At 53.4% G+C, this 15,440-nt stretch overlaps 1 protein-coding gene across 3 annotated transcripts in view; it reads left to right on the forward strand.

Moving 5' to 3' along the window:
* SUSD4 (sushi domain containing 4) overlaps positions 1-5,719 on the forward strand; it is a 137,776-nt gene extending 132,057 nt beyond the window's left edge. For 2 of the 3 annotated variants that reach the window (XM_059941956.1, XM_059941967.1), the window contains 2 exons: positions 3,166-3,548; positions 4,490-4,610. In XM_059941956.1, coding sequence (XP_059797939.1) covers positions 3,166-3,548; positions 4,490-4,518 — 412 coding nt within the window. In that variant the 3' untranslated portion in view covers positions 4,519-4,610. Of the gene's footprint in view, positions 1-3,165; positions 3,549-4,489 lie in introns of all 3 variants that reach the window. The other variant, XM_059941961.1, reaches the window with a different exon arrangement.
* The last annotated feature ends 9,721 nt before the right edge of the window (positions 5,720-15,440 follow it).

Raw genomic sequence — 15,440 nt, forward strand, 5'->3', positions numbered from 1 at the left:
CGGGCGGGGGCGGGGGCGGTTCTCCATCCTCCTCGGCTGCGCAGGTGAGCTTGGGTCCGTGTCTTCATCCTCCCTGTCGTCATCACCAGAGAGGAGCTTGTCAAAGTCCCTCAGAGGCGGTCTGGTCCTCTCAGTGCCCAGGGCAGCCTGTGGCCCTGCCCCTCCAACGCTGGCCCCTTGCCCGGAAGCAAGCACACCAGCGCCCTTCGGAACCAAGAGCCACCCAGCACTGCTGCTGGCAGATCACTGTTCCTGGAAGGAGAAGTCATTTAGAAAGCACAGGGATGGGCTTCCCTGGTGGCGCAGTGGCCGGGAATCCGCCTGCCGATTCAGGGGATGCGGGTTCGAGCCCCGGTCCGGGAGGATCCCGCATGCTGCGGAGCGACTACACCCGTGTGCCTAGAGCCCGTGCTCTGCAACGGGAGGGGCCACCGCAATGAGAGGCCGGCGCGCCACAGCGGAGAGCAGCCCCGGCTCGCCGCAACTAGAGAAAGCCCGCACGCAGCAGCGGAGACCCAACACAGCCAAAAATAAATAAATAAATAAATAAATTTATAAAAAAAAGAAAGTACAGGGATAAGTTTGTGAACATGAGAAGGAAGTCAGGGCACCGAACATCATAGGATGCTAGCCAGGGCTCCCAAGGGAATCAAGTATCTCCTTGGATTCCTGTGCCCATGTCAGAGTCTTCTCATTTGGGGACCTCATGCTTCAGAAAAGGGCATTTGTTTCTGCCCACAGGGACGAACTGGCCCCCAGGGTCGTGTGTACCACGCCCCTGGCAAAGAGCGTGTTGCTTAGTGGAGGAGGCGGCTCCCGGGACTCACCGCTTCCCACTCCGCCCTCCGCCCTCCAGGAAACTCACTCGCGTCTCTCGCACTCCCAGCCAGGCGCGGGGGCGGGAAGCAGGCGGGGCTGCTGGAGAAAGCACCTGCCCACCTTTTCCCCTCAACCTCCCGCCCCCAGGACGGCCTCATCCCACGTAGCAATGCCCCCAGCTGGCGGCAGGAGCCCCCCAACCTGCAAGCACCCCACTCTCCCAGCCGTGAAAGTGTGCTAGGTCGGGGGTGGGTGTGCACCTGCCTCCACGCCAGGCCCAGAGTGTGTGGACACCATCCTGGGGCCACAGCCAAGCTCCAGCTGAGGTGACAGAATCTTCTTTCCTCTCCAACCTGCCATCCGCCCTCTCTATCTTCACCGTTATTTTTTATGAGTCAAGGGACCATGTTCTATCATTGAGCAATTAGACTATCTAAAGAAGGCCTAAGGGTTATAAGGAGAAAGCTGAACCACATATTGTGATTTACAGTACACTGGAGTACTTGAACGTGGCCTGTAGAGCTATTTTTCTACATAGGCTTGGGAACAAAGTTTCCAGGATAGAGACTAAATATTAAGATGTTTTAAAAATGGTCCCTAGGGAATTCCCTGGCGGTCCAGTGGCTAGGACTTGGAGCTCCTGCTGCCAGGGACCCAGGTTCGATCCCTGGTTGGGGAACTAAGATCCCGCAAGCCGTGCAGCGCAGCCAAAAGAATTTAATAAATAAATAATAAAAATGGTCCCTAAGACTCACTTGATTTTTTTTTAAATCCCTCAAGTATTTATTTCCATCTTAGGTTACTCTCTAGTTGTGTGGAAACGTTGATCTCAGCTGTGCAAATAGATGATAAGGTTCTCAGGAGCAGGTCCAGGAAGGACTTTTTTACTCTAGGTCCCAGAGGTGTAGACGCCGAAGAGATGCGATGACAGCCGTGGGGCTGGGACCAGGGGGGAGAAGCTGCCACTGTGGGAGCTTTTGTTGGGGGAGAATGGAGAACAGAGGCATCCATCGGGTCGCCCTGACCCAGACAGCTTGCTGGTGAAAGGGACAGTGAGAGGTAGGGAGGCCTAAGTGAGAAAGGAGGGCAGTGTGAGACCCTGGAGGCCAGGGAGGAGGGGAGCTCGGCCGGTTCCAGACCCACTCACGAGGGCTGTGGAAGGGGAGAGAAGCTGGATTTGGAGCAAACTCTTCCTTTCCTCCCGGCTCCTGCCTTTTGGGGGTCGTGGGCCTTGCAACCTCCCCCATCTCTGGGTGGCCTTAAGGATGGTGGAGCAAGGAGCCCCCCCACCAGAATCTCTAAGCAAGATGCTCCAAAAAGCCAGTGGCCCCGAGCGTCAGAGAGAGGCGGCCTGACGCTTCCTCCACCTCAAACACCAGCGTCCAGACATCTCAGTCCTCAGATTTTGGAGCCCCTGCCGCTGGCGTGCAGGGGTTCAGGGTCTACACCACCACCACCCCCCCTCCAGCTGGGTTGTCTTCTCCTCCTGATATTTTACCTTCTGGCCACATCACTCAGCACCAGTTCCCAGCCGAGGAAATAAGGAACCAAGTTCCACTGGCCACTTACTGGCCACCCCGGTTCCTCCAGGGACCAGGAGCAGAGAGTGGTCACGGAGCTCGGGCTTTGGCATCAGACGCACGGTGCGGAAGGTGCAAGGGACCAGAGGCCAAGGGCAAGGCCAGAACCGCGTGTGTGTCAGCGTAAGGGAACCCCCGCTCCGGGCAGCACGGGCAGAGCTTAGGTTCAGGTGGCTGCTGGGTCGGGGGGCGGCCGTGAGATGGTGTTCAGAGTTCCTTTTTTTTCTGTTGTTGTTGTTGTTTTTCTGTCTTGACTAAAAATGAGTGATTTTTATACCGTAGCAGAAAACAAACACGAAGCATATGAAGCACAGGGGTAACTGAAAGGGGCACTTAAGGTCCACAGTTTCCCAAGCTTTTAACGGTACTGTTCCGTTTCCAACAGGCTTCCTCAGGGACGCTGCCGGGGCACATTGGGGTGTTCGGTTGGCATGGGCCACATAGTCCCCTGTTCTCAGGTTTATGACCATAAGGCCGAGCCCAGAGGTCCAATGGGGGGAAGAAGGAAGTATGAGGAGATACTGGAGCCCAGAGGCGGCAGGAGGCCAGGAGGGAAGCAGGAGAAGAAAACCTCTCCTGTCCAGAGTGTGGCCCTGGTGGACGCACAATCTGCCAGAGGGGACCGGGCAGGGAGGCTGAATCTCCTGCACCACCTCCTCCCACGGCTCTGCAGCCCCCAGGACCCCAGCTGCAGTGGGGGGCACTGCGGCCTCGTTCCCGGGGTGACCTGTCACCTGACAGATTAGCACCACTTTCCTCTCCACAGGGGGCCTCCCAGGAGTTCCAGCAGCGACCCCGACTTCGTGGTGGTAGACGGCGTGCCCGTCATGCTCCCGTCCTATGACGAGGCTGTGAGTGGCGGCTTGAGTGCCTTAGGCCCAGGGTACCTGGCCTCCGTGGGCCAGGGCTGCCCCTTACCCGTGGACGACCAGAGCCCCCCAGCATACCCCGGCTCAGGGGACACGGACACGGGCCCGGGGGAGTCAGGAACCCGTGACAGCGTCTCAGGCTCTTCGGAGCTGCTCCAGAGTTTGTATTCACCTCCCACGTGCCAAGGGGGCACCCGCCCCGCTTCCGACAGCCCTGACACAGCTCCCAGCACGGCGGGGGAGGTGGCATCCACCAGCCCAGGCATTGACATTGCAGATGGTAAGCATTTGCCCCGAGGCCCGGGCCACCCTTGCACAGCCCCACCCTGCTCCCAGCTCAGGGCCAAATCAGTGCTACCGTCTCACTCAGCTTAAATTGCATCTTGCTCTCTCTGCATGTAGAGGCCGTGGGCAAGGCCAATTATTGGAAGAAATGATCAACATCTCACAAGTGATGAGCCCATTAACTGGAGGCATAAAAGAGCACCAAGCCATCCAAAGTAGAAAGGCCACAGTGGGTTTTCATAGCATCCGTATGATCCAGGATGCCTTTCTTCTTTCTCCCTTAATTAGGCAGGACTTCTGAAAGTGGTGCTTGGGATCAAGGTAACACACACGTGCTAAAAGGGAAGACCCAGATGCTGGCACGAGGGCCCAGCCCTGGAGAAGCTCTGGGTACATACAAGTTATGTTTATCAGGGGTGAAGTAAAAGATGTGTATGTGCCTACTGCAAGGAAAGGCAGATTGCAGCTCATGGCAAAATAGTAAAAATGCATCAGACTAATTAGGGCTGTGTTTCCCGGGGCAAGGGGGCACCAGCACCACTTTACAAATGAAAGCGCTAATTCCAGCTTATATTGACAGTAAGTAGCAGTAACCACATGGAAACAGGGGTCTCCTGGTTCCTCGTAGAGTTCCTTTTCTCCAGTACCACCCTGCCTCTCTGTACTTGAACTTGTAACCTTTTGGTTTGTATGACCATTAGGGTGCATGGTTGAAGCCTAACAGTTTATTTTTTATGAGCTGAGTATGAGATTTTCCAGCAAATAATGTTGTACAGAGGAGTTGGTTTATTTGCTTGTTGACTGATATGTGGAACTTAGCATTTTCTTCTTCTCACTGATTTGTAGGAACCGTAGACATTTTACTAAAGCTCACGATTCCAGATCTTTGCGGTGTCTTCCGGTGTATTGGTATAATAACCATCTCTTCTTTTACAGAGATCCCTCTAATGGAAGAAGATCCATAACTGGAAAAAGTCCCGGTGATTCTGCTGCCCCTTTGGGGATGGGCACCTTGTACTTTGGAGTGAGGCCTCTGGAGGACAGAGCTTGGGGGGATGGAGGAAGTTTTCTAATTTATCAGCATGGGGACGGTGACTCCGTCATACGTCTCAGACTCAACAGTGAGGCTGATACAAAGGGCAGTGGCAGTGCTTTTAAATGAAACTTGAGGATTTGCCAAGACCAGTGAGGAACAAAAAGGATGGGGGGAGACCCTGTGTGGTCCTGGAAGAAGGTGTTAAGTGCATCTTGTGCTGCGGAACATGGGACAGACGGTTCCACGCATATCCCACCAAATCCCACATCCCGCTGACTTATGAGTACTACCCGCCTCCTCTGAAAGCATGTCACATTATGTAAATCGCTTCTAAAATCTGCTTCAGACTGTCTCTGGACGCCAAATTAGGATGGATCAGCCTCTGCCGGAAGTCTGTGTTGAGCTGCTGGAAGAGCGGCAGAGCGCCCCCTGCAGGCTCCCCAAGGAAGATTCTGGTGTGTCCCTTGGGCTGGACAACTCTGATCAAGGCAAGACTAAAGCGGGATGTGGCGGTTCCACTGAGAAAGGAAAGGAAAGACTCGGCTTTCTGGAAATTTCTTCAAAAAGTAGAGCTCCTGTCCTCCTTGCTGTCCTTTGGTGAAATATCATCAGTATTTGTATTCATGGTCTAGCACACGGATCCATGGCGTTGGCTAAATCTTGTGACTTTACACATGGTCGCAGTGTGTTCAAATAGCATCTCATGGTGGAGAAGTAACCAAGGTAATGTTTTGTTTCGGCATCTTTAAAAGATCCCACTTGACAATTTATCTGAGTCATGAGCCCATCTCCAGTTAACTAATAGGGTTGTTGCCCCCGCTGCCAAACTCAGACAGATTTAATTTTCCAAAACAGAAATTGTATCTGAAACTATATTCCTCCTCCTCCAAATAAAATATGAGGTTGGATTCTTTTTCCCCCCTTTTATTTTGTCCTGCGAAGTCCGCAGTCTCCGAAGACAGACAGCTCTCCGCTCCTGCTTCCCAGGCGTCCGGCTGTCCCACCCGCCTGTCCGTCCAGCACTCGCACCGCGCTCTCCCGGGGCCCACTGGGTGTCGTTCCTAAGAAAATGATTGTTAAAAACATTTCCCGAGTCTTGAAGTGTCTCTTCCAATACATGTTGATCTGTGGAGATGATTCCGTTTCTCCTCTGGGTTTTAGACAAATACATTCGAAACTCTGATCCATAAAATTGCTATGCTGATAGAGCGGTGAGAGCTGGAAGCTTGATCAAATCCTGTTTTTTCTCGACACAGACTGATTAAAAATTAAAAAGAAAATGACACTTTGAAGCGTGGCTTCAATAGCGGAGTGGGTTTGGGTGGGCAGGGAGGGGCAGTGGCAGTGATCCCAGGGGATGGAGACAGCGGAGGACCAGGACCAGAGGCTGAAGGAGGGAGGGAACAGGAAAGGGCGTGCCCGGCCCGGTGCCCTGGGCAGCGGGGCCACCAGCAGCAACAGCTGAGCGAGTGGGTAAAGGTGTTTGGTAATTGTGACATTGTTTAGTGCCGGAAGCTGGTTTTCATGGTATACATGCTTAAACTCCATCTGGCCAGCTCAAAGACAGACGGCATAGGTGGCTGGGTGGGACCGGGGTCCGGAGTTCACTGTGGGCAGCCCACACCCTCCTGCCCCCTGCCGCCAGCAGCCTTCCCGGGGTCCCTGTCGGGCAGGTCTCAGCTCTTCTCCACGCCACGCCTGTCCTCCCCTCACTCCCTCTAAATGGAGAGCGTGTCTCAGAGACCACCAGGTAAGTGCCTCATTTCCCACCAAAGAAGCCTGCGAGGCTGTCTCCGGGGCCTGGCCTCGCCTCCTTCCAGAAAATGCTCTCCCAAAGTAGAGAGCAGCAGCATGCAGCTCGTGAGCCGAGCACAGCCCCCCACACCTGGCAGACAGGTAGCACAGGTGCAACGTACATCCAGGTGTTAGTGTCAACGTTGTTCTAAGCACAGAGGCTGGTAGGAAGGAAACGCCCGCTCAGTGACAGAGTCAGACGATGTCCAACCGAATTACCTGGATCCTCCCCTCAGTCCCTTTAGTGCGTGGCCACATCAGAGTTGCAGTCACAAATACTGTTTGCCATGATTTTTCTTTTTTCATTATAGTGAGCTTCTGTGGCAGGAAAACATCCTCATGCTATCCCAAGCATGTCGTGCTTCTAGCTCTTTTCATGTAAAAGGCCTGGAGGCCCTCTGGGTATAACCAGAATCATTCTCACACTGCCCCAGGAATTAGTAGGTATGAGAACACACCGGGCTGTATTGTGAATTGGTGCCCAGAGGGGTGGTGTGGGAGAGAGCCAGCCCCGCCTGAAGTGCTTTCTGCTTTGGGAGAGGGAGGCATCTCCAGGGCAGCGGTCAGGAGCATGCTGAGAACCGAGGTGTTCCAAGGCGTCAGCCTGAGGTGTTTACACCAGTGCCTGTTAGAAAGAACTGCAGGGCAGTAGTTTTCCGGCTGACCGGCCCCCCGTCATACGCACGCCAGGCGGAAGTCACAGGATGTCTTCACACTTCACTTCCATGCAGCTTGTTTTAATTGCAAGGTTGTGATTGGCTGGTGTGGGCTCCTTAGAGCCTCTTCCACTTAATTACACCCATCCCAGCAGCTGGCACATGGACAGGACTGCCTCCTATTCCTGCAGAAGTGTTTTGCCCCCGGGCACACAGCAGACCTGGACAGTTGGGAGTGACATGCAGAGGCTCACAGGCCACAGCCTGCCGGGCCTGGAGGCCTCTCCTGCTCCTTTGCTCCCTCCCTCCACACCTGGCTATGCTAGGCGGCCCTCCTCCCAGGACATCTGGGTCCCAAGGCAACCCCTGCAGAGCGGTGTGGCACCCCGGGAGAACACTGGCTTTGGAACGGGCCATCACCTGCTTCAAAATCTGCCTCTGCCACTAACTGGCTGTGCACTTGGACGAGTCCTTGCCCCCCACCCCAGACCTCAATTTCTTCATGCAGAAACTAGAGATGGTTTACCTCTGCCTTCCCCGCTGGGCTGTAGTGAGGATGACAGCTAATGTAAGTCACAGCGCACAGTAGGCATCTGACAAATGGCCACTGCTCTCCGCTTGTTCCCCACTGTGAGAGAGGGTGTCACGTGGGTGATTTACTCAGTGCAGCTCTAGGCACCGTTGACCTGCCTTGGTCCCCACCACCCTCCAAAGTGTTTGTAGACAAAGCTTGTTTGGGCTGCCCCAGCAGGCGGGCTGAGATGTGCCATCCTATTCCCCCAGACCCTCTTGCCAGGAGCACCTCCCTGGCTTCCACAAGCCAAGCTTTCCACGCAGAGGGAAGTTGTCAATCCTTTGGGCATTTGCCTTCCCTCCCAGCATAGCCTTCTCTTGAGTGCTGCAGAAAGTTCTGCTCAGGGAGGGCAGGACAACCTCAGAAATTCCTCCAAGGACTCTGAAGGACTCAGATCACCTCCACAGGCAGCCCTGTAGATTAACACTACCGGGCTCCCCTAATTTTATTGTCTATTTTGGATTTAAAGCATAAAAGTTAATGCCCATGCATTTCCAAGGTGATAAAGAAGTCCAAGGGAAAGGTGCGTGCTCTAGCAGGCAGAACAGGGCTCTGGGGAGAAGCAGTTACCTGTCAGGGAGGGCGGATGCTGAGCACGATCGCACTGAAACCGTAGAACTCAACACAGAGCGTGCAGTGTCACGGGGGCCGTGTTTAACTGCTGTGGCGGGCAGTGTACCGTCTCCACACTGGGCTGGAAAATCAGTCCCTGGGTACCTGCGGCACACAGTGTTAAGTGGCCAGAGAAGGGCCCAGCTACCTGAGTAGGAGCCAAACCTGCCCTGTTTAGTGCCTCATCCACGTGTTCAGAGCCTGCGGGAACTCTGGTCCCTGGTCCTCCAAGACGCCGGGATAAAGAAACCCGAACACGAGCAGGTGCTTTAAGAGCTTGGGGCAAGGGGGATGGGATGGAGCCTGAGGGAAGGAGATTGATATTGTCTTCTTGGAGCCCATAAGAATATTTATAGACCCTGTTCAGTCAATAAATATTTATTAAGCACCCGCTATGGGCTAGGCCGGGTCTGCACTCTCCGGTCCAGTGGAAATAAGGACTGGGAAACCGGCAGATACAAACCCAGAGCTCCGAAGCGAAGGACGCTGGACCCAGGCCTGGGCTCTCAGGGGCTGCCCGCGGACACAGCAGCCCAGCTGGGAGCAGGCTGAATGGGGTGTTCGGGGAAGCGGGGAGAGGAGCACAGGCCTGCGGGGACGTAGAGGAGGGCTGGGGGGTGGGAAATGGGAGAGTAGTTCTGTGCTTCGGGGCCTGGAGGGGGGGTGTGGGGAGGGACTGGAGACGTAACTCAGGACCAGACCCTGGCAGCCTGGTGCCATGTTAAGGAGGCAGGTGGTTCCCTGCGGGGAATGGGAAGTCAGAGAAGGTGTGAAGCAGGGAAGTGCTGGGGTGAGATGGGGGTAGATGAGCAGGTCTGAGAGCTTGAGCAGGTCCTGCTCCATTTTGTGGAGCACGCCTAGGAGTCCCGGCCATCTGAACCCAGCTGAGGGCGCCACCGGGTCTTGGGCGGGGGGCTGGGGGGAACCCTCCAGGCCTCCGGTTCCTCAGTGGTACAGTGAGAGGGTAGAACAGATGGTCTCGGAGCTCTTCCAGCTCTGACAGGGTGAAATTCTCTTTCCTGGCTTTTTAAAAAAATCCAGAGTCAAACATCCCCCATCCCCCATCCCCATCCCCAAGATCTCTCTTCGCAGCGCCCACTCCCGCCCTTCCCCCCACCTACACTGTCCCCACACTCCTCCCACCTACTCCTCCCACCTACTCCTCCCACTGAGCACCTGGGGCTCAGGAGCAGCCCCCGCCCAACATCCCCTTGGTGGAGGGGTCTACCCTCTAGAAAACCTGCAGCCACCTCAGTCGGGATGGGGATGGGGGGAGACAAGAGACACGGGCAATTCTGGCCACCTGGGGCGGTTACCTGGACCCTTGGCCAGAAGCTGACGCTAACAGGGCCCCTCACGGAGTCCATTTCACTCTGAGGACCGGAAGCAACTAAAAGCCCAAGCAAATCTATTAGATTGAGTTTGCCCACAAATTCTTTATAATTGTGTAGCGTTGTCCACGCTATGAAGCACGCTCACCTACTGTGTACCTTGGGGGCTGGGGGATGGGAAGGAAGCAGACATGCGCCGGGTTCCCGTTGGCTGTGCCTCTTTTATCAGTACATCCATGGCTGGGAGTGAGAAGGCTGTCCTTCCCCATAGTTCTCACGTTCCTGTGACTTCACGGTAACACATCGGCAGTATTTCCTGGTTACGCTGCAGGTGTGGACACAGAGACCCGTGCTTTTTTTTTTTTTTTTTTTAATAGACTTTGTTTTTCAGAGCTGTCGTAGTTTATAGAAAAGTTGAGCAGAAAGTACAGAGTTCTCATCAGATCCCCCCTCTCTCAGTGCAATTTGATACGCTTGCTACTACTTTTTTTTTTTTTTGGCGGTGCCACGAGGCATGCAGGATCTTAGTTCCCCGACTAGGGATCGAACCCGTGCCTCCTGCCGTGGAAGCACAGAGTCTTAACCACTGGACTGCCAGGGAAGTCCCCACCTGCTACAATTGATGAGCCAATATTGATACGTTAATATTAACTAAACTCTATAGTTTACATCAGGGTTCACTCTCGGTGTCATCCATTCTCTGGATTTGGACAAATGTACAATGTCATGTATCCGCCATGACAGTATCATATACAGTAGTTTCACTGCCCTGAGCATCCCCCATGCTCCACCATGCTCATCCTTCCCTCCCCTTGAGCCCCTGGCAGCCACTGAGCTTTTTCACTGTCTACATAGTTTTGCCTTTTCCAGAATGTCCCATGGTTGGAATCATACAGTATGTAGCCTTAGCCGACTGGCTTCTGTCACTTAGAAATATGCAAGTAAGGCTCCTCCATGTCTTTTAGATCTCTGTGCTTTTAAAAGGACAACGAGGAAGGCAGCCAATTTTCACAACTGGAAACTTCAAAGACTTCATAGGCTTCTTGGCTCATGGGCTGGAGAAGAGTGTGAGAAGCCAGGGAGCCTATTACCAGGTCCCCTCCCCGGACCACCCAAGGACTCGGGAAAGAACATTCTGCAGCTTCCCTCAAGACCACATTCTGGGGTTTGACAAACTTCTTCCTTATGTCATCCCCTCCGTTTGGCCTTTAACTGAGATTGGGCCACACACGCCCTGTAAACTTTTGCTAACCCTCAGACTCCAGGGCCCTAGGACTTCCACCTTTCCTCCACACTTTCTAACTCTTTCCACCCCTCAGTTCTCAAGTCCTTCCCACCCCCTCATCGACTTTAACAGAGAGCCCGTGAAGCATCACTGAGCTGCATGCTGAGGGCCCCTAAATGGATGAGATGACACCTACGCCCAGGAAATGAGAGACCAGCTGGAGGTGTGGCCTGGCAAGTACATGGAGGGGCCACCAGCCCTGCCTGGGAGGCAGAGAAGGTTTCCCAGAGCCAGGGATGGGAGCTCAGACGGTCATCGTCTCGTGCACGCAATAGCTGCTCTTCCCCAATGTAGGTGACAATCTCAGTCTAAAGGGACACAGTCTCAGGGGTTTGCTAGCCATGACCTTTCTCTGTTTCAATTTCCCCAAGTGTAGAACATGGCAAATAATAGGACCTAATTCACAGGCGTGTTGGGAGGAACTAACAAGTTAATCTGTGTACAGTGATTCGAGCCATGCCTGGCCTGGAACACCCACTCAAAGGTTGTGTCACCCAGACAGCGCCCCAGACGTGGAGTTAAATCTGCCTGCTCGGTGGTGTTGGCTTTCTCCACAAGCAGGTCACGGTGACATTTTCCTCTTTGATTCTTGAACCGTCTCCACTTTCCTCCTGAGACTCCCTCTGTGCTCATCGTGGCTAAGGGGGCCCCTTAGGGCTCAAGTCTTCAACCCACCAGAAAGCAGCCCGCCCTGGCATCATCCAGCTCACTTTCCAAAAGTGTCCTCACCAATGTCAGGAGAAATGGGAGCAGGCACTCGATGGACAGCCGTCTGCAAGTTCCCCTCCACCACGCCCCAGACCAGCAGAAGGGCAAAGCCATAAAGAGGAATGAAGTCCGTCTGGTATAACTTGTTTTTTGTTAACTTAGGATATCACAGTGATTTTTATGCACCACCACTTCCGTATCCAAGGGCTGACAAGCCATCTATTTTGTAACTGAACCAGATGCTTGTCTACTATCGACACTGAATTCACAAGTCCCTCGGTCCCAGCCCCACCTTCTCTAGTTTGGCCAAACACTGTCCCACATGGGCCTTTCCAGCCTCAGGGGCGCTCCAGCCTCCGCAGTGCCACACGGGCCCCGAACGTTGGTTTTGCAGTATCAGCTCTGGATTTTCTGGGTGCCTGGAGTGGGCACTGGGCAGTGCTGTCTGCTGCTTAAACGCCTGGGCATTGAAACCCAACAGACCTGGGTTTACATTTCAGCTCTACCACTTACAGAAGCAAAGTCAGGCAAGATTTTGACACCCAAGCCTCACATCTGTCACCTGTAAAGTGAGGCCACTAATAGCACCTACCTTGTAGTTTGTAGAAAGGATTAAATACCATGATGACATAGATTGCTTAGAACAACGCCTGGCACAAAGTAAACACTCAAAAACGGTAGCTGCTCTCAATACTCTCTTCTTTCTGCTGCTGCCTTGTGAAGCAATCAAAACCCTGCAAAAGATCAGCCCTGCACCATCCATCAGGCAGCAGTGTGTCCCTGCCGTTCCCGTCCTTAGCCCGACCCCTACCCCAAACGTCCATGCTTCAGGTCAGGCCACACTCCTCCGGCACCCATGGTCCCTGCTCTTCCCCACCCAGGGCTCACCAAGGCTGGGCTCCCTGGGGGTCCCTTGTCATAATTACTACGGTGAGGACTGCCAGCACCGGAGGGACTTCACTGTGGAATTTCAGGCCATGAGACCAGGCTCTCTTGACCCCGAACTTACTGAAATCTGGTGTCCTAACAAAAACAGGGTAAAGAAAATCCACTTTGATTGCGTGCTCAGGCACTGAGGTGTAATTGCACTTAACCCTCAAATAACCCTCAGGTGTCACACTGTGTCTCTAGCATGGTGGTGATTTCCCTCCCCCCCCGCCCAGGGGACATTTGTCTGGAGATGTAGGGTTTGCTCTAGCCCTTTAATGAATATGTAACTTCGCTGAGAAGGATATACTCAGACCCATCTGTTTCCTTGTGGGAAAACCAGCTGTGGAGGTTCCTTAAGAGGGTCTTGAACATTAACTACCCTCACTTTTCTCTGAAAAATTCTCTGTATGGCAGCATTTCCCTAAGTTGAGGATGCTAACAGATGTTAGGTGAAAGAGGTGTTCTAAGGTCAACTTTGGGGAAAGTTCTCTTAAGCAAATCATTAGGTATCCTTACTGAAGGGCATCACAGAATCTTTATTATGGAAATGGTAAAATGGTCTCACAGGACCCTGGTGTCACAGGGCATCCTCAGGACCCCTCTGGGAAACGTTAACCCGGGATCAGTGGGATTCAGAGGGCAACTGAGCCCACACCTCACAGCCCCGAACTCATAGAGACCTTGCTGGTCCCAACACATTCTCGTCCTGGCGTCTAGGAGGCCATGGTGGACCCAGATGCGGTGGGTGCCCTGCCCCGGCTGAGCTCACGTGCCATCCCAGCAGGGTCCCAGGACTGCCATCCAGCTCCACCTCTAATGGCCGACACCCACCTATTTCTGGGGCGCCTCACCAAGACTACACACACTTTGGTCCCAGGAAGAATAAGACACTGCTCAGCCTCCTATTCAGAGACCGCCGTGACCCAGGCCTCATGGCCACCCTGCCCCAACCCAGGACTGGACCAGCAGAGGCCAAGATTGCTGAGTGTTGAGGTGGGCAAGGATGTGGCCGAGCTGAAGCAGCTGCTGGGGGGACGCCTGGGGGCGAGGACATGGGCCAGGGCTCCCGACAGGTCTGCCAGCACCAGGAGCTGGCTCACCGGGGCAGCCCACGTGGAGGACAGTTAGATGCGGCATCACCAACACCCAGCAGGGAAGCCAGAAGAAACGCATTTTTAAACTACCGACAATAAAAACAAATTGACATCGACCATGATTACAGGAAAGACAGAGTTATCTTTTTATTGTCTCTATAGAAAATGACAATACCAATTATTGTCCTATGAGGAGGAGATCAAAGAACATACAGCCAAAACGTGTAGGATGAAAATATTATAGATGAGTGACAGCAACAATCAATACTAATGATTTATAAAATATTTTGTTATCTTTGCCTCGATTTTTGTGTTGAAAGCTTTTTGAAATGTGTAATTTGCTGTGATTTCTCATTCTAAATAAATATTCATTTTTGTATTAACATCACATTTGTAGTTTTGCTTTCTTTTTCTTAAAGAGGGCCGAAAGATTCTGGGCTCCCCCTGCCTAAGCCTCGTTGAGAGGTAGCAGGGGGTCAGGGTGACCCCTTGGATTCCTTCTAGCTCTGTCATTTTATCCATCTCCATAAGACCCAAGACTGTAAACCTCTGATGATAAGGTGATAATAAGGACTAATAATTGTAGAGCTGTCGGGTTTTCGCAGTACATTCATGTCAATTATCTCATTAAATTCTCCCAGCAACTCTGGGGTATGTAGGTAAATCATTTCATAGGCCTAAATAATAATTTTTTTTTAAAAGCCTACAAAAACCAATGCTCCTTTAAACTAAGCATTTTCCCATGTCCTAAACTGTCCCTCTGGCCTTTGCTGTGCCCGTGCCACCCTCCTCAACATGGCCAGCCCTTGGAACACTCCAGTCTGAAGGAGAAGCACCGGGTAAATGCAATCAGACACTGCGTGCTAGGAGGGGGGACGAAAAGTGGGCTCAAGGAGTCTGGAACTGGGACCCTGAACCTGATACAAACTGCAGAAGCATCATGACCATGTTGAGGAGGGTGGCGTCATCCCTGGGGCAGCGGGGAGCCATGGGAGGGTTTTAACAAGCAGCTCTGAAGTCTGGGGAGACCCGTCCAGCCGCAGGGTGGCAGGAAAAGACTGGAGAACAGACAGGTTGTTCGGATGGACGCACAGACTTGCTGGGGAAGGAGGAGGGAGGGACCAAGTGTATCTGCTGGTGTCTGGCTTAAGCAAGTGGGTGGTGGGGTCGGTCACGGTGATGGGGAGACACAGGTCTGAGGTGGAAGAAGATGAGGTGACTCCGCCATGTGGAGTTTGAGGAGCTGCAGGCCTTGGAAGCAGAGATTCAAGATGGGCAATGGGTGAGCGATGCAGCAGCAAGGTGGGCCTGGAGATGGAGATGTGGAGTCATGGGCATGGGACTTCCAGCCAGGAGAAGGGCAAGATGACCTGGAGAAGTCACAAGGCGGGAGATGAGCAGGCGGCCAGGCCCCTGAGGAGCAGCGTCCAACCAAGGGACTGGGAAGGGGTCCCAGCAAAACATCAGCAAGCAAAGCATGTTCAAAGAACGTGAGCGTGATGAATGAGTGAAGTTTGGGAATTACTGGAGCAGAGAGATGAACGCCGGGGTCCTTCCAGGCACCAGCACTCCACTCCCTGCGATTCCCATGAAAGGACCATTTGCTGCCCACAGAAGGGAACCCTTTAGCCCTTGGTGCACGGCAGCAAAGCCCAGGGGCTGGCGGTAGGGGCATCAAAGTGCAGAAGCCACAAAGGAAGGACTGAAGACTCTCACTGTATCTGATGCTGTGGGTCGTTTCTGTGTATTTTCTGTAATTACGACGTAGATTGTGCCTGCCAGCACTGGCCTCATAAAGGGCTTCCCCGGTATCGTGACCAGCCTCTCACAACTCTACTGTTCGGGTAGAAATAAGGGTCCCCCATGG

This window comes from Balaenoptera ricei, chromosome 1 (assembly GCF_028023285.1).
Source record: "Balaenoptera ricei isolate mBalRic1 chromosome 1, mBalRic1.hap2, whole genome shotgun sequence".
Lineage (NCBI taxonomy): Eukaryota > Metazoa > Chordata > Mammalia > Artiodactyla > Balaenopteridae > Balaenoptera > Balaenoptera ricei.